Source organism: Capra hircus, chromosome 24 (genome assembly GCF_001704415.2).
Source record: "Capra hircus breed San Clemente chromosome 24, ASM170441v1, whole genome shotgun sequence".
NCBI classification, from domain to species: Eukaryota; Metazoa; Chordata; class Mammalia; order Artiodactyla; family Bovidae; genus Capra; species Capra hircus.
Window position 1 is genome coordinate 53,928,229 of NC_030831.1, and position 25,560 is coordinate 53,953,788.

The window sequence follows — 25,560 nt, forward strand, 5'->3', positions numbered from 1 at the left end:
GAAGCCCACTTCCTCTGGCCCGTCTGGAAGGTTTAAAAAAAGCAAGGGATTGGCTGTGTTTGAATCTTCTCTACAATTTTGTAGATGAAGATTTAGAGATGAGATTAAGGCTATCATACCCCAACAGATACACACAGTGACTACATTGATGGTATCTGCTGTTCCCCATTGTTGTTGTCCCTTTTTGCCTTCCAGATTAAAAATTGGATATAAGATTGTGGACATTTTATAATTTGCAAGGCATAGAGGATGTTTCTAGAAGACTCCAAAGTATGGCTCAGCACTGGTCTGGAGCAGCTCTGTGATTATGTAGGTTAACATCATATCAGTGTTAATCCACTGATTGAGATTTATTATGAGCATTTATTATCACATTTAGATTTATTATGAGCATCTGAGTATTATTCACTTTCAAATATAGGTAAGCATTCTTTCTAGATGTCACCAAGTTCCATTAGTCAAAGTATGCATTTGTAATTATTGCAAAGTAAAATGTTACACTAATCAATAATTATGAAAGCTATATATTGGAGACAACAATTTTCAGTTATTGAGTAGGGAAAGGTATTGACAGTTAATATGAATGTTGAGGTCGTGCAAATACTCGATAGCTTTATGGTAAACATTCTTTCTGCATCAACAAAAAATGTGTGGTTATTCGTTTTGTGACATTATTTTGTTAATAGATTAACTACTACAAAATTCAAGAAGTGGGGAGTTGTCACCAACCAACAAATGCCTGAAAATGTGCTTCTGGCTTCAGTAGGGAGTTGAGAAAACTGTTAGCTGAGCCTGGAAGAATGATGAGGAAGTTGCTTTATTAAAAAGCTTTTATGAAACGTTTGATAAAACAGCTGTGTATGGTATCTTGGAAAACAAAGCATACCTAATGAAAGGTCATGTATGGATGTGAGAGTTGGACTGTGAGGAAGGCTGAGCGCCAAAGAATTGATGGTTTTGAACTGTGGTGTTGAAGACTCTTGAAAGTCCCTTGGACTGCAAGGAGATCCAACCAGTCCATTCTGAAGGAGATGAGCCCTGGGATTTCTTTGGAAGGAATGATGCTAAAGCTGAAACTTCAGTACTTTGGCCACCTGATGCGAAGAGCTGACTCATTGGAAAAGACTCTGATGCTGGGAGGGATTGGGGGCAGGAGGAGAAGGGGACGACAGAGGATGAGATGGCTGGATGGCATCACTGACTCAATGGATGTGAGTCTGAGTGAACTCTGGGAGTTGGTGATGGACAGGGAGACCTGGCCTGCTGCGATTCATGGGGTCGCAAAGAGTTGAACACTGAGCGACTGAACTGAACTGAACTGAATGAAAGGTCGTCTCCAGGCAAAATGTCTAAAGCGCCACCTGGTGGCTTTCAGCTATATGGGTTAAAGTACTACATGCAAGAAAAGAGTGGAGCTTTAGAGAGGAGAGATGGGTAGGTTGCAAGCAGAAATTAAAGGAAACACAGAGAACCAGAACTACTAAAGTGGAAAACTTGCCATCTTACTCTCCAGCCACCCGGGTTAACAAGGTGGCAAAGTGAGCTGTGAGCATATGTCAAACATCGAGATTAACGGTCTCACTTCCGTACCTCTTACATTCATGCTCCTTTACCACGTGACTTAACAGTTTCACTAAAAAGGCAGGTTTTATTTTCTTGCTTATGGATTATGAGTTTAGCCAAGTGACATGGTTTGCCAGTGGGATGTTAGGCTTGAAAAAGCACGTGAGGTTTTTTCCACTTCCTTCCTTGATCTTTGCCTTCATTGTGAGAACAGCTCCATCTCCACTGGAGGATGGAGACTCAGGAAGCAGAGTGATGTCACTCCAGTTGTTCCAGCCCAGGCCATCCTTTTTCAGATGACCCACAGCCAGTGCCAGACTTGGGATAAATAGAGTTAATTGTATGCCTCTGAGGTTTTGTGATTGTCTGTTATACATCATTATTGTAGCAATTGATATAATTTACAGTAATGTACAGAAGTCACCTTAATTTATCAAAAAGATAAAGTATGTGAAGAAAGCATTAGTGAAAAAAAGTGGCAGTGGAAAACATTTTATTCAGTTAAATCCTAAAACAACCTTCAAGTGGAGGACAAAGTTGAAAGCAACTTACTACAACAATTATTATAGATTGCTATTTTTAAAAAAGGATTTTTTATATTTGTCAAAGACCCTTAATCAAAGTTCATTCTAAAGAAACCCATATAACTGAAAAAACTCCCAGAATTTATGTACAAAGAAGTTCAGTCGCTCAGTCGTGTCTGACTCTTTGTGACCCCATGAATTGCAGCACGCCAGTCCTCCCTGTCCATGACCAACTCCCGGAGTTCACTCAGACTCATGTCCATTGAGTCGGTGATGCCATCCAGCCATCTCATCCTCTGTCGTCCCCTTCTCCTCCTGCCCCCAATCCCTCCCAGCATCAGGGTCTTTTCCAATGAGTCAACTCTTCACACGAGGTGGCCAAAGTACTGGAGTTTCAGCTTTAGCATCATTCCTTCCAAAGAAATCCCAGGGCTCATCTCCTTCAGAGTGGACTGGTTGGATCTCCTTGCAGTCCAAGGCACTCTCAGGAGTCTTCTCCAACACCACAGTTCGAAAGCATCAATTCTTCGGTGCTCAGCCTTCTTCACAGTCCAACTCTCACATCCATACATGACCACAGGAAAAACCATAGCCTTGACTAGACGGACCTTAGTCGGCAAAGTAACATCTCTGCTTTTGAAGATACTATCTAGGTTGGTGATAACTTTTCTTCCAAGGAGTAAGCGTCTTTTAATTTCATGGCTGCAGTCACCATCTGCAGTGATTTTGGAGCCCGAAAAAATAAAGTCTGACACTGTTTCCACTGTTTCCCCATCTATTTCCCATGAAGTGATGGGACCAGATGCCATGATCTTCGTTTTCTGAATGTTGAGCTTTAAGCCAACTTTTTCACTCTCCTCTTTCACTTTCATCAAGAGGCTTTTTAGCTCCTCTTCACTTTCTGCCATAAGGGTGGTGTCATCTGCATATCTGAGGTTATTGCTCTTTCTCCCAGCAATCTTGATTCCAGCTTGAGTTTCTTCCAGTCCAGCGTTTCTCATGATGTACTCTGCATAGTTGTTAAATAAGCAGGGTGACAATATACAGCCTTGACGTACTCCTTTTCCTATTTGGAACCAGTCTGTTGTTCCGTGTCCAGTTCTAACTGTTGCTTCCTGACCTGCACACAGATTTCTCAAGAGGGAGGTCAGGTGGTTTGGTATTCCCATCTCTTTCAGAATTTTCCACAGTTTATTGTGATCCACCCAGTCAAAGGCTTTGGCATAGTCACTTTCTTCAAGAGGCTTTTTAGTTCCTCTTTACTTTCTGCCATAAGGGTGGTGTCATCTGCCTATCTGAGGTTATTGATATTTCTCCTGGGAATTTTGATTCCAGCTTGTGCTTCTTCCAGCCCAGCGTTTCTCATGATGTACTCTGCATAGAAGTTAAATAAGCAGGGTGACAATATGCAGCCTTGACGTATCATATGTGCCACTTGAACCTGTGTGGTGAAGGTGTACAATATCTGAGAAATTATTTTTTCCTGCACCCTGTCAAACTTTAAAATGTGGACTTCAGAAAAATTTAAGCAAAATTATAATATCTTTTGATAAAACTTCAAATTTATCGTTCTATCCCAGTTCATCCTACGATGGTGGTAATAGGAGAGACCTTGATTTGGACAGATTCTGATTTTAATACTCATCTATTTGATCAAAATGTATATTTAATTCAATGTACTTATATTTTTATAGAATTTAAAATTATAAATTTATTCTGTTCAGTATCTCAAGATGTGAAAGACATCTAGGGTGAAACTCATTTTTGTTGGTAGTGGATGCAATTTTATATTTCACAGAGTCTTGGTACTTTTCCTGGCTTGTGAGATTAACTGCATACACTGGTATTGTTTGCTTTCTGATGTTGCAGAGAGCTCATGTTAGTGAAATGTCAGCTCTGCTGTATTGTTTTTGCTTTCATTATTTGCATTTTCAGTCCTTAGTTGCTTTATAGAAATCTTTTAAAGTCATTTCTCCATTTTCCAGGGATTTTTTTCCTTCATTAAAACTATCAATTTAAACACACCCATAGAAAACCCAATTTTTAAAATATACTGAAAGCCAACAGTCACTTTCAGAACTTCCACATTGTGGAACTTGTTCTTGCTCCTCAGAATGACATGTATGATGTATGTGCCTCAGGACTCTTTCATAAAGGGCCGGGTGTGACACTGGAGTCAAAGTACACAGTGTATATTAGTAATTAGTGATTTCCTTTTTTGAAAAAAGAATATAAATAGAAGCTGCACTATTTTATTTCTGCACTCCAGTGGAACCCCACCCCCACCCCTCTTGCTTTTTCTACCACAGGTGCTGAAATACCTTTAAATAGCAAGCATGTGTTCCACGTGTTCCACTCTTGGCTAATGAGATGTGAGCATCTTTGACTAAATGAGGGGGTTTCCAAAAAAGCTACCATAACAGGGTGAAATCAAGTAAAATGTCTTAGCTTTTACCCTTCTTTGTCCTGCTTGTAACACTGGGGCAGAAAGGAGCTGCAGGCAAAGCAGAATTGATGTAGAGAGCCTCCTCGGTCTCAAGTATCACTAGTTTTGTTCTGTGCATTCCCAGACTTCTTGTCTGAGAGCTGACTGGTGAGCAGCCCTTCCTTGAACTAGCTGGTAATTCATGGTGCTGCCAGGTGGGCTGAAAGCTCATTTTACCACTGGCTGTCACTGCCACCACCCTGGCCGGGATACCAAGGCTCCGAACCTGCCTCTGCCGGTGAAGGTGGACAGGGAGCTCCTGCTCAACCTTGCAGATGCCAGGAGGCGGGGCGGCTGTGGTTTTTAGCTTGCTGTTTGGCTACAGTTCTATGGACCAGCCTTCTGGGTGTGGACACTGCTACATGAGGAGCAGGGTAACAGGCTGTTTCCTAAAGTCTCCCCCACCTCTTCTGATTTCTACCTGCCGTTAAGCAGTGCCAGGTTGGAGGCTTCTGCAGTGTCCCGTTTCGAATATACAGATGGTAATAAGGGAACCCAGAGAACTCTCTGCTAGGACATTCCTCAGGTTCCCAGGTCCTTGACCAGTTTGCAGCCTTCTTTCCATCTAAGCTGGAGTCTTCCTATGCTTGTCTGGTGAGTGCACGGTCTTCTAGTTTTAGGAGGAAAGACTTGGGAGGAATGGGCTGCTGCATTCTGGCCAGACCAGAAATTGATTCATGATTCAGCTCCTGATCCCAGATTGCTGTTGTTGTTTGGTCACTGTTGGGGTCCTTTAAAGGACCAGGACCTGGCGGTCTGGAGGCGACAATAAGAAAGTGAAAGAGAGAAAGAGGCTGATACTCCTTGTTTTGTGCAGAAAACTGACAAAGTCCTTGACACAGGACTTAAGTCTCTCATGAAGGCAACGGGCGCCCTCTTGAGGAGGGGTAAAGGCACAGGGCGCCTTCTCGAGAGAGTCTTAGAAGCCCGGGCAGGAGAGTGAGCAAGATGGGTCTCTGTGCTCCAAGGAATCAGCCAAAGAGAGAGAGAGAGAGAAAGGAAGAAAGATACGGGGACCCAAGCTCTGATGGAGCAAAGTTTCTTTAATGATTTTTCTGAGTATATATAGGCTGTAGTACAAGAAGTTTCTTTTGTCAATGATAAAGATCAGAAAACCAAACGTACAGTAACCGTTACCAAGGGAAGAAGCGATGATGATGATCACAAGGTCAGGAGACAATCCATACCTCAAGAAAGAGGATCAGGACTGAGCAGTTTTGTCGTAAAGAGAATGTTTACTAGAGGAGATTCAAGCCTGTCTCACACAATGACCGCAGGTCCTGGGAGCAGCGTGCTGTTCCGCTTAAAAAGAAACAAAGGACTTGTGAGAAGCAGCACACAGGATCCTCCTGTTAAACATTCCCCGACAGGTCACTAAGAGGTGTCCGAGATTTTTGTGACCTCATGAATAGCAGCCCGCTAGGCTTTTCTGTCCATAGGATTTCCCAGGCAAGAAAACTGAAGTGAGTTGCCATGCAATCCTCCAGGGGATCTACCTGACCCAGGGATCGGACCAGCGTCTCCAATTGGTAGGTGGATTCTTTACCACTGATTCAGTAGGGAAGCCTGCACATTCCAGACATCAACTGTCAAACATTCTAGCGGCTTCTTTTCAATTTTTACGTTCATGTTTCCTACAGTTATCGGTTTATGCAGTAAGTAAAACAATTTAACAGAGAAGGCGATGGCAACCCACTCCAGCACTCTTGCCAGGAAAATCCCATGGACGGAGGAGCCTGGTGGGCTGCAGTCCATGGGGTTGCGAAGAGTCAGACACGACTGAACGACTTCCCTTTATCACTTTTCAATTCGTGCATTGGAGAAGGAAATGGCAACCCACTCCAGTGTTCTTGCCTGGAGAATCCCAGGGACGGGGGAGCCTGGTGGGCTGCCGTCTATGGGGTCGCACCGAGTCGGACACGACTGAAGCGACTTAGCAGCAGCAATAGCAGCAAAACAATTTAAAGTATATTTTAATCTTTAATTAATGCTGACTTCTGATTGTATATGCTTTCTTATTGATGCTTTTTGCAGAGAATTTTCCAGGGGAAAAAGCAAAAGATAAAAGTGCATTAAGAACCCTTGTTATTTAACATTATTCTTATATGAGATTAAAAGCTATATTTAATGCTGTTGTCTTGTACAACTGTGTGGTCTCATTTTCACAAAGTACCTTCAGTAATTTGTTCAAGAATACTGTTTAGAAGAGTGTCACAGTATTTATGCATATTGACTTAAAAGCAAAAGGCTGTATCTGCCACACATGATTTTAAATGGCCTCATTTCTTCTTTAGGAATGATGAATGCCCATTATGATGATATCCACGTCTTGATGAAATTTTTTGTGTCTTTATTCCATCTTTTACATTGAGCATGAAGCTTACTAAATTGGAAGGCATGGTTGCTTCAATTATTGATGGGGCCAATTTTCCTCTCATTTCTGTCTGAACAAACATCACTAGTTTGGAATATGCTGGATTCCTGTAAACAAAGGAAGAGTTAAAAAATATAAAGAATTTTTAAGTTTATCTATTAAATTTAAAGTTTATATGGAGCAGGATTCTTATTTACCATTGATTGCCAACACTGTGCTTATGACAGGGGAAATAGTGACTGAAGGAAGGAAAAAATGTGGAATGATTTACACACTCAAAATTATTTTACATAAAAATATTAAGTAGTTAAACTATATCTTAGTCTTCAGTTTTAGTTATCATTTCTTTCTTGTCATTTATTGACTTTTTAAAATTATAAAAGAAATACATGCTTATGAAAATTTAAACAGTAGAGCATTTTCATAATTCCCCTTCATTCTGTTCCCCAGTCACTATTTATAGTGTTGACTGTATCTTTTCAGATTATTATCTATGGATATACAAAGATAACATGTGTGTACACATATGTTTATGTACCCTATATACATGTACATATACATTCTTACTTTTGCAAAAATGAGACATTTATTTTTCTGGAACTAGTTTCATTTTCCTCTTAGTATGATACATGCACCTCTGTGTCTATACAGATCAGCTTATTGTTTTTAATGATTGCATATGGTATTTCATATTCTATTAACCAGTCCTCTGTTGAATATCATGGAGTTATTTCTTACTTTTTGCCACAATAAATAAAGCTGTAATAAAACATCTTGTAATATATCCATTTGTACCTCTAGAAATATTTATATTGAGTTTCTAGGTCAGTGTTTTTGTGTATTTAACATTTTGAAATGTTATCTCCAAGAAGACTGCAGTATTTTATATTCTAACCCAGTGAACTTCAAACTAGAGGATATGAAGACTTTCCAAGGGGTATGAGAGGCTGAATAACATTTAAGGGAATACGATTTCAAATCTCTGACTTCCATGTACCTTTTCCTTAAATTGATCTGAGAATATATCTCTGATGGACATGCCAGCTTTTGTTCCACCAGCCTGATCACACCAGCCTTCTTTATAGAACCTTCTGCTTTATAGAACCAAGGGATGTCTCTCATCTCCCCCAACTAAGACTGGGTAGTACTAAGGTGCTTTATCCTGGCATATAAATATAAACATGAGTTGCTAAAGGAAAAATTCAATCAATTGGAAGTAAGTTAAGAAAGTGAATGACGGATGACGGTAATAAAACCTTACCATGTCAATTCTTCCCTTTAAATAAAATTTGAGAATCTAATTGAGTTGTCAGCTGATAAGTCATTACAAACAACTTTTTATTATAGGTCACTATGTAATATGGAATATAACTCAAAAGAATGTCAAGGGATTGCATGATGGCACTAGCGTTCTACTCTCCATTTTAACCCACCTGTTCATGTGAACAAAGTTTCCTACACTTATGTTCATAAAAATGCACAGTAGAAGTAGACTTGATGTTGTTCTATCTGATGGGATATCTAGAGTAGGCCTTTTGTCCCACGTTTTTTAGTTAAGTGAGTGTAAGTGATAGAAGCATGGACTCTCAAACCAGAATGTATAGTTTGAAGCTGAGCTTTGCTGTTACCTATGTGTAACCTTGAGAAAATTACTTAATTTCTCTGGGTTTCCATTTTCTTTTCTGAAAAATGGGGATAGTAAGAGGACTACTTTATGGAGTTCTTGTGAGGATCAAATAGTTGACACTTGGTATCTGTAAACTGTAACAATGTATCAGTTCAGTTCAGTTCAGTCTCTCAGTCGTGTCTGACTCTTTGAGACCCCATAAATTTCAGCACGCCAGGCCTCCCTGTCTATCACCAACTCCTGGGGTTTATCCTAACTCAAGTCCATTGAGTTAGTGATGACATCCAACCATCTCATCCTCTGTCGTCCCCTTCTCCTCCTGCCCTCAATCTTTCCCAGCATCAGGGTCTTTCCAAATGAGTCAGCTCTTTGCATCAGGTGGCCAAAGTATTTAAGTTTCAGCTTCAACATCATTCTTTCCAAGACTGATCTCCTTTAGGATGGACTGGTTGGATCTCCTTGCAGTCCAAGCAACTCTCGAGAGTCTTCTCCTGCACCACAGTTCAAAAGCATCAATTATTCGGTGCTCAGCTTTCTTTATAGTCCAACTCTCACATCCATACATGACCACTGGAAAAACCATAGCCTTGACTAGACGGACCTTTGTTGGCAAAGTAACGTCTCTGCTTTTCAATATGCTGTCTAGGTTGTCATAACTTTCCTTCCAAGGAGTAAGCGTCTTTTAATTTCATGGCTGCAGTCACCATCTGCAGTGATTTTGGAGCCCCCCAAAATAAAGTCTGACACTGTTTCCACTGTTTCCCTATCTATTTGTCATGAAGTGATGGGACCAGATGCCATGATCTTCGTTTTCTGAATGTTAAGCTTTAAGCCAACTTTTTCACTCTCCTCTTTCACTTTCATCAAGAGGTTCTTTAGTTCTTCTTCACTTTCTGCCATAAGGGTGATGTCATCTGTATATCTGAGGTGATTGATATTTCTCCTGGCAATCTTGATTCCAGCTTGTGCTTCCTCCAGCCCAGCATTTCTCTTGATGTACTCTGCATAGAAGTTAAATAAGCAGGGTGACAATATACAGGCTTGAAGTACTCCTTTTCCTATTTGGAACCAGTCTGTTGTTCCATGTCCAGTTCTAATTGTTTCCTCCTAACCTGCATATAGGTTTCTCAAAAGACAGGTCAGGTGGTCTGATATGCCCATCTCTTTCAGAATTTTCCACAGTTTGTTGTGATTCACACAGTCAAAGGCTTTGGCATAGTCAATAAAGCAGAAATAGATGTTTTTCTGGAATTCTCTTGCAATCATCCAGCAGATGTTGGCAATTTTATCTCAGGTTCCTTTGCCTTTCCTAAAACAAGCTTGAACATCAGGAAGTTCACGGTTCATATATTGCTGAAGCCTGGCTTGGAGAATTTTGAGCATTACTTTACTAGCGTGTGAGATGAGTGCAATTGTGTGGTAGTTTGAACATTCTTTGGCATTGCCTTTCTTTGCGATTGGAAAGAAAACTGACCTTTTCCAGTCCTGTGGCCACTGCTGAGTTTTCCAAATTTGCTGGCATATTGAGTGCAGCACTTTCACAGCATCATCTTTTAGGATTTCAAATAGCTCAACTGGAATTCCATCACCTGCACTAGCTTTGTTCGTAGTGATGCTTTCTAAGGCCCACTTGACTTCACATTCCAGGATGTCTGGCTCAAGGTGAGTGATCACACTATCGTGATTATCTGGGTCGTGTAGATCTTTTTTGTACAGTTTTTCTGTGTATTCTTGCCACCTCTTCTTAATATCTTCTGCTTCTTTTAGGTCTTTGCTGTTTCTCTCCTTATTGTGCCCATCTTTGCATGAAATGTTCCCTTGGTATCTCTAATTTTCTTGAAGAGATCTCTAGTCTTTCCTAGTCTATTGTTTCCCTCTGTTTCTTTGCACTGATCACTGAGGAAGGCTTTCTTACATCTCCTTGCTATTCTTTGGAACTCTGCATTCAAATGGGTTTATCTTTCCTTTCCTCCTTTGCTTTTCACTTCTCTTCTTTTCACAGCTATTTGTAAGGCCTCGCCAGACAGCCATTTTGCTTTTTTGCATTTCTTTTTCTTGGGGATGGTCTTGATCCCTGTCTCCTGTACAGTGTCACAAACCTCATTCCATAGTTCATTGGGCACTCTGTCTATCAGATGTAGTCCCTTAAATCTATTTCTCACTTCTACTGTATAATCATAAGGGATTTGATTTAGGTCATACCTGAATGGTCTAGTGGTTTTCCCTACTTTCTTCAATTTAAATCTGAATTTGGGAATAAGGAGTTCATGATCCGAGCCACAGTCAGCTCCTGGTCTTGTTTTTGCTGACTGTATAGAACTTCTCCATCTTTGGTTGCAAAGAATACAATCAATCTGATTTTGGTGTTGACCATCTGGTGATGTCCATGTGTAGAGTCTTCTCCTGTGTTGTTGGAAGAGGGTGTTTGCTTTGACTAGTGTGTTTTCTTGGCAAAACTCTATTAGCCTTTGCCCTGCTTCATTCTGTACTCCAAGGCTAAATTTGCCTGTTACTCCAGGCATTTCTTGACTTCCTACTTTTGTATTCCAGTCCCCTATAATGAAAAGGACATCGTTTTTGGGTGTTAGTTCTAAAAGGTCTTGTAGGTCTTCACAGGACTGTTCAGCTTCTTCAGCGTTAGATACTTAGGGTCACAGAAATTAAAACAAATTTTAAAAATTAGGTACTTATTCGTATAGAGGTATGATAGAAAATAAACAGTGATTGATAAAAGAACCCAAAGCATAAACACTGATTGACAAAAGAACCCAAAGCATAAACACTGATAAAAGAACCCAAAGCATAAAATATATTTTATTTGGATAAAACTATGCAAGGGAAAAAGAGTAAAAATATCAGATCAAGGAGAAAAGAAATGATATAATATTTCTGACTGTTAAAGGTTATATGTATTTTGAAACTGATAATGTAGTGGTAGGTTTCAAGTTGTTACGATATTTAGGTTCTGATGAATGCACTTAAAAGGGTGATACAAACATTTTTTTAAAGTGTCAAGATTTATAGTATGCTGGAAATTTCACCCTCTTGATATAATGCTATGCAAAATTTTAATATCAACTTAAAAATGTGCAAGGCAATATATGACTTTACAAAATTCTCTTAGAGGGGTTTGAAGACCACTGCTCCAACCAACCGTATGAGCATCTATTTTCTTAAACCCTTTTCCATGCAGAGTTTAGACTATTTTTACATTGTTGTAAATGGCTGGACTCATTAGCAATTTGTATGGCCTTAAATCTCTATGTGAATTTACTAGGACTTTACACACTTAACAAAGCTTTTTCAAGATTTATTGGAGAGTACGCTTACTGTAGATAATATGTTTTATAAATTTACTATAGGACTTGAGCTGCACAGAAGGAAAAGGTACAGAAGAATCACTTTTTTGTCAGTATCCTTCTCCAGCAGGCTGCTAGGCAGAGTTCCCACTCTGGGTAGAATATCTAAATTAGTTTTTCTCTCTTTTTTTTTTCTTTTTGCAGTGGAAAGGGAATGGTGACAAGGTGCAAGAAGGGGACTTTACCCGTGAAGCACACTTTAGGTGGTGTAACTTCCCAACCAGAGTCCCCACTAGCAGCTGATTCACCTACCTGATACGGAGTAATAATTTTTCCCTTGTTTTATCCTTTCCTGCTGTGGAGAATACAGTCTTGGCTATATGATCAAAACTGATACATGGGGAGAAACACTACATCGTCATCATCATCATCTGAACCAATGACCCTGTCCATCAATGTAGATATTTGTGGATTCCTTTCAGTTCTCTAATTCAGTAGAAAATACTAAGGAATATGGGTCTAAATGTCATTTTATCTTGACTTCCTTCACAGACACGTTTTTCTCCTACTGAGTGGTTTACATCTGACCAATATAAAGTTTTACATGTCGTTTTCGGTGCCAGTATCTTTTATTAAATGTAAAGTCATTTAGCAAATATGTAAGGAAGCTGTAGAGTGATATATAATGAATTAATATATATGCGCATTTACAGAATATGTGTATTGGATGTCACCATCTTATCCAGTGGCTGGCCACCTGTGGGCAGAGACTCATCTCTAATTTCTCCAGCTCTTCCCTCTCTGAATTTACCTACTGGGTGGCTTATTCTGCAGGTATCTGTTCACAGTAAGTAGTCCATTGGAAAGAATATATTCAAAGTAAAGCATGATTCATTGCTGATAAATGGAACTATTATACTTCTAGAGAAATTTATTTTTCATTTGCAAAAATCCTTTAATAATTCACAGAAGTGACTAATGGAGAAACACAAGCATCAGGGTAAGGTTAACTGGAGGGCACGATGATGTCTGTGAACATGTGACTAGTGCCAGAAACCGCAAATTATACTTTACAGGGAATTATCTATTCTGATTATACTTAAGATGAAAAATACTTGAAAAATTATTTTAAAAATTGTATTTAGGGGCATTTTTTTTTCCCCCACAACAGGATATACCAGAAAATATTTCTGGTGAGTTAGTTAGCAAGTTACAAACTGAACTAAAAAATGGTTAAACAGTAAATATATGGAAATGACACTTACTCTTGCACAGGTAAACATATATAGCCACAAGCATGGTTATAACCTCGGATGTAACTTGAGGATGGAGGATATGCTGGAAAATCCACACTAGTAGCTAAGTGATCAAAAGAAACATTAAAATGAAACCTATGTCACAAAGATGAAAAATTCTGTTTCCAGTAGCATATTTTCAAAAATGTGTGACACAGCATTTGATTTGACACTGACATTAATTTTAACATAGGTATGCACGTTTGCACACTTGAGTGTGTACACAGGCCAAAAATGAAAAAGTCCCATGCTACAAGTACTAGCATGAAAAAGGATCACTGCTGTCCTCTCCAACTTTTTCATGCTAGCACTTCTCAAGATGCTGCTACCTTTTACATACAGGAAGAGCTGTTAAAAGTATGATTTATTTACTTTCTGCGATCTGAAGCAGAAGTTACAAAGAAAAAAACTCATCTACTAGGATAGATTGTTTAGGTTTATCATTTTTAAAATAAAATATTTGATGTGTTATTTAGCCTGTCAGTGGAGGCAGTTTAAATGCTCTTTTCTGCCAATTCCCTGTAGCTAACTTCACTGTATGATTAAAAATCAGTAGATTTTGTTTCAGGAGTTATGCAGTGTAGCTGCAGTACTGCATGTGAAGGGAGAAGGGAGAAGATCTGATTATCATCACGCTTATGGTAATTATAGATACTCTTCCTAAAACCATTTTAAAATATGTATTTCTTTAGTCTGTGTAACTGAATCCTGCTCATCAGAGAATTTTCCTACATGATTTTAATATACATAATCACTTCAGTAGGAAATACAACATTAAGCTCTAGTTAGGAGACAAAATGTGAGAAATGTGTATGCATTTCCCATTTTCATGATCTGTTCCATCATCTTAATAGAGCCAGTGATGTTGGCAAAATGGTACTGCCAGAATTGATATTAACATATTTTTTCTCTGTTTAAAATATGGAGATTATATATATATATATTTTTTTAATTTTGTTACATTCCACAAACAAGTATGGGTCTTTTGTGAGGCACACAGTGTGGTAGTTAGCACAGATTCCGGAAAATCAGAAAGACTTGAGCTGCTGATTAGCTATGTAACTTGATTTCTGTGAACTTCAGTTTCCTCACTGGTGAGAAAATGAATGCAAAACATTTAGCTAAAAGCAAAGTACACAGTAAGCTAAACAACAGTGGAAACATTAAGAAGAAAACTATCAGTGTTCATCAAAAACTCATTCAAAGAAAATCCCTTAAAAGCAAATTCAGTAGTGATCACTGAATGACTGATTATAACTATTCATGGATTTTATCCTCTGTACTTCTTTTTGACCTTCCCTCTGACCATCAAAAATGAGACACAAATAGAACGGTTTCAAGATAGACAATAAAAGATCAATAAGACATTTGACTGTGTGGATCACAATAAACTGTGGAAAATTCTGAGAGAGATGGGAATACCAGACCACCTGACCTGCCTCTTGAGAAATCTGTATGCAGGTCAGGAAGCAACAGTTAGAACTGGACATGGAACAACAGACTGGTTCCAAATAGGAAAAGGAGTACGTCAAGGCTGTATATTGTCACCTTGCTTATTTAACTTCTATGCAGAGTACATCAGGAGAAACGCTGGACTGGAAGAAACTCAAGCTGGAATCAAGATTGCTGGGAGAAAGATCAATAACCTCAGATATGCAGATGACACCACCCTTATGGCAGAAAGTGAAGAGGAGCTAAAAAGCCTCTTAATGAAAGTGAAAGAGGAGAGTGAAAAAGTTGGCTTAAAGCTCAACATTCAGAAAACAAAGATCATGGCATCCAGTCCCGTCACTTTATGGGAAATAAATGGGGAACAGGGGAAACAGTGGAAACAGTGTCAGACTTTATTTTTTTGGGCTCCAAAATCACTGCAGATAGTGACTGCAGCCATGAAATTAAAAGACGCTTACTCCTTGGAAGAAAAGTTATGACCAACCTAGATAGCATATTCAAAAGCAGAGACATTACTTTGCTGACTAAGGTCCATCTAGTCAAGGCTATGGTTTTTCCTGTAGTCATGTATGGATATGAGAGTTGGACTGTGAAGAAGGCTGAGCGCGGAAGAATTGATGCGTTTGAACTGTGGTGTCAGAGAAGACTCTTGAGAGTCCCTTGGACTGCAAGGAGATCCAACCAGTCCATTCTGAAGGAGATGAGCCCTGGGATTTCTTTGGAAGGAATGATGCTAAAGCTGAAACTCCAGTACTTTGGCCACCTCATGCGAAGAGTTGACTCATTGGAAAAGATTCTGATGCTGGGAGGGATTTGGGGCAGGAGAAGGGGATGACAGAGGATGAGATGGCTGGATGGCATCACTGACTCGATGGACGTGAGTCTGAGTGAACTCCGGGAGATGGTGATGGACAGGGAGGCCTGGCGTGCTGTGATTCAGGGGGTCGCAAAGAGTCGGAGACGACTGAGTGACTGAACTGAACTGAGCTGAAGAGATCTCTGATTCAAATGGACAGTATTTTGTGTTATAGGCAGTGAATAAGTTTTTAGGTGCCCTCATTTGAAAATGAGATGATTAATGAAAGCTGTATGAAAATATGTGAGACAAATATGTGAAAGTGGTGAACATCAGTCCCCAGTGGTATATACAGTCAACAGAGCTAATTGTGCACGTGAGTGCTATTAGCAGAGCTATTACTCAGACTTGTACTCTGAAGCTTAAAGAGTCCTACAAGTGGAAAAGAGTAATTAGCAACAGTTAACTGTCCCTGTCCCCAAGTAGTTACAGTAGGGGAAACTATTCACATAGGAATAGCGAGATTAAATTGAATTGCAGAGGAAAGAAAAGGGCCCTAGTGTACTACTGTCCTACCAGAGTTCCTTCACCATAAATTATCTTGAGTTCTAGGAGTCCAAAGATCTCTGGGGTGTAAACTGGTATGTTTTAAGTGAATAATGCAAATAGGAAGTGGTTACACATTTGCATTTTACAGAGTGACACATTTTTGGCTGGGGGTGGGGGGTAGGATAAGGACTGGAGAAGTAAATGGCAACCCACTCCAGTATTCTTGCCTGGGAAATCCCACGGACAGAGGAGCCTGGTGGGCTACAGTCCATGGGATCACAAAGAGTTGAACACAACTTAGTGACTGAGCAACAAGCAATGGATAAGAGTATGTTAAAACTTTCAGTTTTTAAAAGAATTGTAAGCACATTTATGAGAGCTATCTAGTGGAATTTTCTTCTGCAGTTTTATCAGTTTTTAGATATACCCATTCTACATATTCAAATATAGAAGTATATATCCAAAGATCCATTTTGTTTCTTGGTAGTTTTGTGATGTATGCTGTGAAGGTTTAGCCTGCAAGTATCTGTCTATATTCAGTGCTGCAGGGTATATGCTGCAAAAAGGCCAGGAGATGCCACAGTCATTGGCTATGATGTAAATGGCACCTCCAGAATTAGGTTAAAAACTTCAGGCTTACCTACATTACACATGTATTTATTGGACTCACCCAATAAATACAAGAATAATTAATTGAAAATATTCTTTCAAACTGTGAGTTAAAAGAAAAAAAATTATTAATGACTCATAGTAATTCCCAAGTGTGGGCAAATTGTTTCAACTTACAACTGATAACATCCATATTTCTTTCGTAGTGCTTCAAAGAGACTAAGTCGATAAAGTCTCTGGGGGAAATTGAGCCCATGGCAAAACTTTGTGTAATGGTATGACACAGGAATGTATCCTGAAACAAATCAAATCATAAAGATTACAACAATTATTTAATATCTGTTCTTTGTACTGCTCCCCAAAGACTTTCACTGCCTAAGGTTGGCCTGTTTTTGGAAAAAGCAGGGCTTTGAGGTTTTAAGAATTTACCACGAAGTCAGCTTGCATTTTCAGTGTTAAAGAAATATTAGATGTGTAATTATAAATGCAAGGCAACAAAAGCAAAAATAAAAGAGTGGCACTACATTAAACTAAAATGCCTCTGCATAGCAAAGGAAACCATTAACAAAATGAAAAGGCGACCCACAGAGTGGGAGAAAATATTTGCAAATCATATATCTAACAAGGGGTTAATATAAATTGCAAATACAATAAAGTTAGAAAAGAATCTTGATATTAGCTACTATTTGAATTTTTAGATGAAGAAACTGAAGCCTAACATTAAGTTACATGTAGAACTAGAGAGATGTACAGAACTAGAACCCGGGTTTCCAGATTTCCAGTACAATAGTGTGTTTGCTACTCCACACTGACTAGGTAATATATTCAGAATAATATATTGACTTAGCAGCCTGTGGTGTAAAGTCTAAAATTAAAGACCAGTATATTGCTGCTTTGACATCTGTTAAATTTGGGTCTTGAATGGCCAAACTGCAAGATCCTCTCTTCACTCTGTTCCCATAGACAAGAGCCCTTAGGCCAACAACCCTCCTTATCAGCAGGACAAGACACAGCTCCTACTTATACCTGAGTAGTGGGTTTTAGTTCCCTGCTACCCTGTAGAATTAGTCCAACAACGAATCAGCTCCTCCTGCAAGAATCAGGGGTCACCTCAGCTTCTTGATACTACAAAGCCTGCCATGCACAACCCCTGGTTATTAACTCTGTTACTGAGTGCAGCTCCCCTGTCACACTGCAGGGCATGGTGTGTCCTGGAGAGCTTAGCTGAGCTACTCCATGTCCTGCTGCCCCAGCATCCATTTTGTTTGGATGCTGCTTGTGGGGGATTAAACTAACACCAGCTCTCTCACGTTTAAGCATAGCCTAGATAATAGCCTGCAGAGTCACAAGCAAATGTAAGTTCCTGATATGACTTCCCCAACAGCCCTTCTGATCAGCAGTCTCCCACACTTCCCAGGACCTTCCCCTTGTGAGCCCCTTAGAGCAGACCCCCTGTGTTTACCAAAATCCTGCCCTGTTTGGTTCCAAATGATCAATCTGGCCTTAGCCTAGGAACCCCAAAGCACTCTACCCACAGACCCTAATAAAGGCGTGAGTCCACCTCTGTCTGCACCCTGCCTTGACCTCCCCACACAGGGCCCTTGACGTGTGCTGTGCACTTCCTCCAGGACTGTAATAAACTTCTCTATTTCAATTTCTTTTGTGGTCATTTGTTGAACCTGGCTCACCACTGGCATCCTGTGGCCCACCAACAAATGTTAATTTAACAAAGTCTTAACAGTCTTCCTTTCCTGGGCTGTGATTAGTATTAATAAATGGCTGTAGATCTTATTTGTCTAAGTGCTGGTGTCAAGTGTTTGTTTGACCACCACCATAACCCTAGAGCAGGAATCCCTTCCTTACCAGTGGGGTGAATGAGTCAATTAAAATGCACCCTTGCAAAATGAATGCTACAAACATTCATAAGAAGGCAGGAAAATTCTTCTCATTATGTAATGTGATTCAGAGATATTATGGTATACTGAAAAAGACATAAATCTGAATCAGGAGATCAGTATAAGTCCTGGTTCTACCATACACTGTGTTGACCTTGGGCAAATGTAAATTTCTCTGGCCACCTGATGTGAAGAACTGACTCATTTGAAAAGACCCTGATGCTGGGAAAGATTGAAGGCAGGAGGAGAAGGAGACGACAGAGGATGAGATGGTTGGGTGTCATCACCGACTCAATGGACATGAGTTTAAGTAAACTCTGGGAATTGGTGATGGACAGGGAGGCCTGGCGTGCTGTGATTCATGGGGTAGCGAAGAATCAGACACGACTGGGCGACTGAACTGAACTGAACTGAAATTTCTCTGAATATGTTTTCAAGTCTTTTGATGCCAAATCTACTATACTTTCCATTATTGTAGCTGACTTGCAGCAAAAACTGAATATCTGAAAAAAAAATTGAAATATCTGAAATGCTAATGAAACTGTATAATTAGTATCATACAATTATGAATGAAACAATACAATGTTTGCATTTTCATTTGTGATAGACCAAGTTCAAATCCCAAGAGGGTCACAGACATGTGTTCTCTGTGGACAAGAACTCCAGAGCCTTTCTACAAGATGAAACTACTTTACCTTCCCGGGGTTTTCTACAACCTCACCCTCATCCCACATTTTAAAATCAGTTTAATAGAAGGAGGTACAGTTAACTTACAGAGTTCTAAATAAACGGTAAAATGATGGCAGTTATGTGGGACATTTGTCTGATGAGTGAAATGGGCTTGGAGACTTGAAGAACCAGACTCAGTAATCTGGAATATTACAAATGCAACTGTTTGTAAAAATCATAAAAGTTTGCATTCCACCAACATTCTTCACCTTTACCATTTCCTTCTAATAAAATTATTATTAGCCAAAATATAGAAGTCACTTTTTAAAAACAGCCTACTAAGGTATAATTTACGTATCGTGACATCTAGCAGGCTTCATAAGTACTGGGGTGACACGGTACTGCAGCAGAGTTCCGAGTCCCTCAGCCGACTCCAATCTTCTGTTTCTCCCCCTTCCCGCCGCATCCCTCCTCCTGTGCTCTCAGTGTGGCGTCGCCTCACCCTGCTCCTCTGCACTTCTCTGCCCTATTTGCCTCTTGCATTCTGTCTTCCTTCTCTCACCTCTAGGACTTTAACTTCCTACTCCATTACCTCTATTTTTCTTTTCTCTATTTTTATTCTTCCCTTTCATCTCTGAGATAATGTATTTGAAAGTGTTTCTAAAACCACAACCATCATAATGTTATTTCACACATGCTTTTAAGAAGTTACATGCTATTTGTTCTTAAGTCCTTAACAGTAGCTACAATGTTATCTAGTGTGTTATGACTATGATAAATCTGCTGACTTCTATCAACAAGGCATGCTGAATTTTTTTTCCCCTTGATGGAGGAGACAAATCCATGAGTTCAGTCCTCTCAATAACCAAAGGCACACGTGTGCAGGAGAGCTGACCAGTTTCAGAATGTGGTATGCACTAAAAATAGAAAAAAGCTAACTGGAATTGAACTCTTAATAAATAAAAAAGTTTTAAGCTTTTTATAAAGATTTCAACTTGATTTGAATATATAAAATACAGATGTAATAAACTGAAATCACTACGATATAAAAGCTAAAAATGCATTAATACAGTAAAAGTCCAACATTAAACAATAAATTACCGAATCAATCTTTAGTACCATGTTGTACATTTTCAATGAATTGTCCCATCTGACTCTGTTTTCAGGTTTGAAGAGGAAATCAGATAGTTTAGATGTCAATTCTGGAATCATTCCTTCAACACGATATCTATGGTTAACAAAATAAAGAAAATTCAAAATTTAATTGAATTTAGCCTAAGTTGAAAATATGGTATCACAGTATAAAGCACACTAATTTAACAATATAAAGAAAATTTGAAGGTAATATTAGCAATTTAAAATACTAATATTCCATTGTAAGTTGTTGCTTAGTTGCTAAGTCATGTCTGACTCTTTTGTGACCCCATGGACTACAGCCGGTCAGACTCCTCTGTCCATGGAATTCTCCAGGCAAGAATACTGGAACAAGTTGCCATTCCCTTCTCCAGGGGATCTTCCTGACCCAGAGATCAAGCCTGTGTCTCCTGCATTGGGAGGTGGATTCTCTACCACTGAGCCACCAGGGAAGCCAGTAACAGTTTTATTTAAATATGCATTGCAATAGTTAATATAAATTATTTAAAAATTCATTTTCTTTTTTTTTTAAATTTTTTTAAATTTTAAAATCTTTAATTCTTACATGCATTCCCAAACATGAACCCCCCTCCCACCTCCCTCCCCATAACATCTCTCTGGGTCATCCCCATGCACCAGCTCCAAGCATGCTGTATCCTGCATCAGACATTTGTACTGTTTCTATAGTTGTCTTTTTAAAAAATTATTTGGCTGCGCCATGTCTTAGTCACAGCACCCAGGTGGGCTCTTTGTTGCTGTGTGCGTGCGGGCTTCCCTGTAGGTCTGGCTTGTCTCCAGAGTGCACATGCTCAGTGGTCATGGGGAGTGGGTGTAGTTGCCCTATGGCTTGTGGGATCTCAGTTCCCCAAGCAGGGATTGAACCATGTCTCCTGTATAGGGCGGTGGATGCTTAACCACTGGGCCATTAGGGAAGTCCCTATCATTGTCTTTTTAAAGGGACTACTTTCATTTATAATTTTTCTAAATTCTTTCTCATAAACTTTTACGTGCTGTATTTATCACAAGCCTCAAGTAACTGATGAGACGCTTGTGTGGTTGTGCAGCATCTTGTGGCCTTAATTCTTAATTTAAGAATGTAATATGATATAAGCAGAGGTCAGAAAACTTTCCAGTAAAGAGACAGATGGTAAATAATCTGGCTCTGCAGACTTCATGTTCTATGTTGCAATTCAACTTTATTAGTGCAGCAGTGAAAGAGCCATAGACAATATATATAATAAATGGGCCTGTCTGTATTATAATTAAACTGTCAGTTTTCACTCCAATCCCAAAGAAAGGCAATGCCAAAGAATGTTCAAACTACCATACAATTGCACTCATTTCACGTGCTAGCAAGGTAATGCTCAAAATCCCTCAAACTAGGCTTCAACAGTATGTGAACGGAGAACTTCAGATTTACAAGCTGGATTTAGAAAATGCAGGGTTTTAGAAAACCAGAGATCAAATTGCCAACATCTGTTGCATCAGAGAAAAAGCAAGGGAATTCCAGAAAAACATCTATTTCTGCTTCACTGCTGCTGCTACTAAGTTGCTGCAGTCGTGTCTGACTCTGTGCGACCCCATAGACGACAACCCACCAGGCTCCCCCGTCCCTGAGATTCTCCAGGCAAGAACACTGGAGAGGGTTGCCATTTCCTTCTCCAGTTTTCTGCTTCACTGACTTCTGCTAAAGGCTTTGACTGTGTGGATCACAACAAACTGGAAAATTCTTAAAGAGATGGGAATACCAGATCACCTTACCTGTCTCCTGAGAAATCTGTATGCAGGACAAGAATCAACAGTTAGAACTGGACATGAAATGATGGATTGCTTTAAAGTTGGGAAAGGAATAAGGCAACGCTGTATGTATATTGTCACCCTGCTTATTTAATTTCTAGGCAGAGTACATCATGTGAAATGCTGGGCTGGATGACTCACAAGCTCTAATCAAGATTGCTGGGAGAAATATCAACAACCTCAGATATGCAGATGATACCACTCTAGAGGAAATTAACCCTGAATATTCATTGGAAGGATTGATGCTGAATCTGAAGCTCCAATACTTTGGCCACCTGATGGTAAGAACTGACTCATTAGAAAAGACCCTGATGCTGAGAAAGATTGAAGGCAGGAGAAGGGGGGTGACAGAGGATGAGATGGTTGAATGCCCTCAGTATGAGCAAGCTCCGGGAGATGGTGAAGGACCAGGAAGCCTTGTGTGCTACAGTCCGTGGGGTTGGAAAGAGTAGGACACGACTGAGCCACTGAACAACAACCGCCCCTTGCCCCCCGCCCCGCCCCGCCGCCCCCACCAGCAAAAGAAACGGAATTAAATTTGGTTTTCTAAATAACATATCATAATCAATAAATGAAAACTCTTAAAAATATGGTTTAAAAAATGTCTGCACAATTTCCCTTAGTATATTTGAATTTGAAACAACAGGTTCCTAAAAAATATCCTTAAAAGCAGCTTACAGAAAAAATTATAAAAGAATCTGCCTGCCAATGCAAGAGACTCAGAAGACATGAGTTTGATCCCTGGGTCAGGAAGATCCCCTGGAGGAGGAAATGGCAACCCACTTCAGTATTCTTGCCAGGAAAATTCCATGGACAGAGGAGCCTAGAGGGTTACAGTTCATGGGGCTGCAAAGGGTCGGATACAATTGCACAACTAAATGTGCATACGTGTACACACATACACACACAATATCCTTAAAAGCACTTACAGAAAAAATATCTATTTGCAAGAAAAACATATTGGGGAAATAAACTTTATCTTTAAGTGGTTCACTTAATGGAAAGGTGAAATGTTGAAAAGACCACAAAATACTCTAAGAAAATACCAATCTATTTTTACAGTAATTAGTTCTTGAAGTGTAAATTTCCTAGCTTTGTGAAGTATTCACTAGAAGTGATTTTTTTTCTGCCTTCAAGTTTGAAAATTCGATGGCACATATTAGTCTATTTTTTTTAATCCATGTTTCAACAAAGTGACTTTATAAGTAATTTCTATTTCCTGTTCACTATCAAATAATGTCTTATTACTAATGAAGTAGAACTGAATTCTTGGAGAAGGCACTGGCAACCCACTCCAGAACTCTTGCCTGGAAAATCCCATCGAAGGGGGAGCCTGGTGGGCTGCAGTCCATGGGGTCGCTAAGAGTCAGGCACGACTGAGCAACTTCACTTTCACTTTTCACTTTGATGCACTGGAGAAGGAAATGGCAACCCACTCCAGTGTTCTTGCCTGGAGAATCCCAGGGATAGGGGAGCCTGGTGGGCTGCCGTCTATGGGGCTGCACAGAGTCGGACACGACTGAAGTGATTTAGCAGCAGCAGCAGCAGCAATGAATTCTAGATACATCAATGTCATTGAATTCAAAATCATGATTATGAATAGGAAATTGTACTCACAGATTTCCATGGAATTTTTTAGAAGCCTTGCTGGAAACAGTTATTTTTTTCTCAAAGAGGAATAAAAAATCCACAAATAAATTAGCTGTCAGATACAGAAAGAAATGAAATATAAAAAACAAACAAAAAAATGAAAGTAAAATTTTTTTTGGTTTGTAAAAGAAAATATTTTAAAAAATGTCTTTGCAATGATTTGTTTTCCATTAAAAACCAAACTCTTGAAATATATTTAACTTGTTTTCTTACTGAATTCTTAACCACTTTCCAGCCTGATGTATCTTGATAGTAACCTAAAATTTCTTGAGCAGTTTGTTGGGCAAGTGCCTTATAGTCCATCTACCTGCAAATAGGCAAAGTATTAAAAGCAAATGACTGGTGAGAAAGAAATCATACAAAGATTTTTTAAAATGCTGTATTTCATTTTAATACTATTTCTAAATGTCTGTCACATAGCAATGAACAATAATTCTATTTTGAATGCATGCATGCATGCATCTCTTCTTTTTTATTCGGTATTTCAAATGAGAAAATGTAATATATTACAAAGAGCAGGCTTTAGCTTTGGAGTCAGAGACTGGAGTCAAATCCTGTCTCTGCCACTGACAAATTGTAAACCACGTTATTTAAATATTTCTCTTTCCCCATTTTATCAAACTGTAAAACTGGGATAATACCTAACTCAGTAGAACTGATGTGAGGATTAAATGAAACAATGCACTTAAACATCTTACCCCTTTACCTGGCACATATTATTTCTAACAAAGTCTTGCTTCCTTTCTCCTGTGAAGCAACATAATCTGTTGATCAGGGGTTCCTGGGGCTTTATCTCTTTTAAAGTGAGTGGCAGAGGCACTGAAGGACCTGACCCCTGGCTTCCTCTGCAAAGTCAACTTCTTCCTGTTTCCTTGTCTCCCTCTTAGCACCAATCATATTGAGCTTCCTGGTTGTTCCTCAGATACAACCAAGCAACTTCCTACCAGGGTCTTTGTACTTGCTGTTCCCTGTGCTTGTAATGTTCTTCCTCAGTGTGTTCACAACTGACTCCTCCTCATTAGTGTCTTTGCTTAAATATTCTCTTCAGAGAGGATCAAGTTCATATCCATTCAGATCAAACAGATGTACTGAACTCTTGCTAAGGGTTAAATATTGTGGTATCTGTGGCAAAAGCAGTTGAGTATGATCCTGTTTCTGCTTTGAACGAGCTCAGGAAGGTGGTGTCTCATTGGTCCTTTGGCCCATCACCCAGTTTTCAGTTAAGGGAAGATGGCTGGTGTGGTGGAAAGAATGACAACACAGAACTGGATTCAAATCTTGGCTTTGCCATTTACCACCAACTTTATAATTTAGGGTAAACTGCTTAGCCTTTGGACTTCAATTTTCATTTCTATAGATGGGGGATCGTAATACTTGTCTCATGGGGTTATTATGAGGATTAAGTGATTTAATATATGTAGAAGTGATTGAAACAGTGTCAGGCCCTTCTTGGTGAGCAAAGGTTAGTTTTTGCTTTTTCTTTAAATGGACATATTTAAATCTAGCTAAAAACAACCAACCAAAAACTCTCCTAAGAGCTGCCTGAATAAACTTTCTCACAGTTTAATTATCAGCACATGGCTTCCAGCTCTCACCTAAACGCCTTTAGATTGGATCATAAATCTACTTTTCTCTTGTTTTAGTTCTTCAGCAAGGCGTAGCACCTAATTGACATCTATACTTGAAAAATGTTGGCAAACTGTTATAATTCCTTCTTCTTAGGAGACTCTTGGTTTCTTTACCTTTCCTAGTAGATCTAATCCAGACTTTTAATAACTACAGGGACTCTTCTCCAAATCCTGATGGATATCTCCATATCTTTTAACCTGTGAAGGAACAAAA

The 25,560-nt window shown here is 39.4% G+C and overlaps 1 protein-coding gene across 1 annotated transcript; it reads right to left on the reverse strand.

Annotated features, from left to right (window-relative positions):
* On the reverse strand, positions 6,499-24,021 carry STARD6 (StAR related lipid transfer domain containing 6). The gene is made up of 6 exons (XM_005697253.3): positions 23,932-24,021; positions 23,686-23,735; positions 20,239-20,365; positions 16,751-16,868; positions 13,138-13,231; positions 6,499-7,053 (listed from the first exon to the last, which is right to left on the reverse strand). Exons 1-6 carry the CDS (start codon positions 24,019-24,021, stop codon positions 6,852-6,854), a joined length of 681 nt encoding a protein of 226 aa, XP_005697310.1. The 3' UTR covers positions 6,499-6,851.

Coding starts and splice junctions, on each gene's coding strand:
- STARD6 (XM_005697253.3), bottom strand. CDS start 24,021: ATGGACTATAAGGCACTTGCCCAACAAACTGCTCAAGAAATTTTAGGT. Junction 20,366..23,685: donor AAAAAATTCCATGGAAATCT/GTGAGTACAATT, acceptor TGTTAACCATAG/ATATCGTGTTGAAGGAATGA. Junction 16,869..20,238: donor TGGTACTAAAGATTGATTCG/GTAATTTATTGT, acceptor GATTTGTTTCAG/GATACATTCCTGTGTCATAC.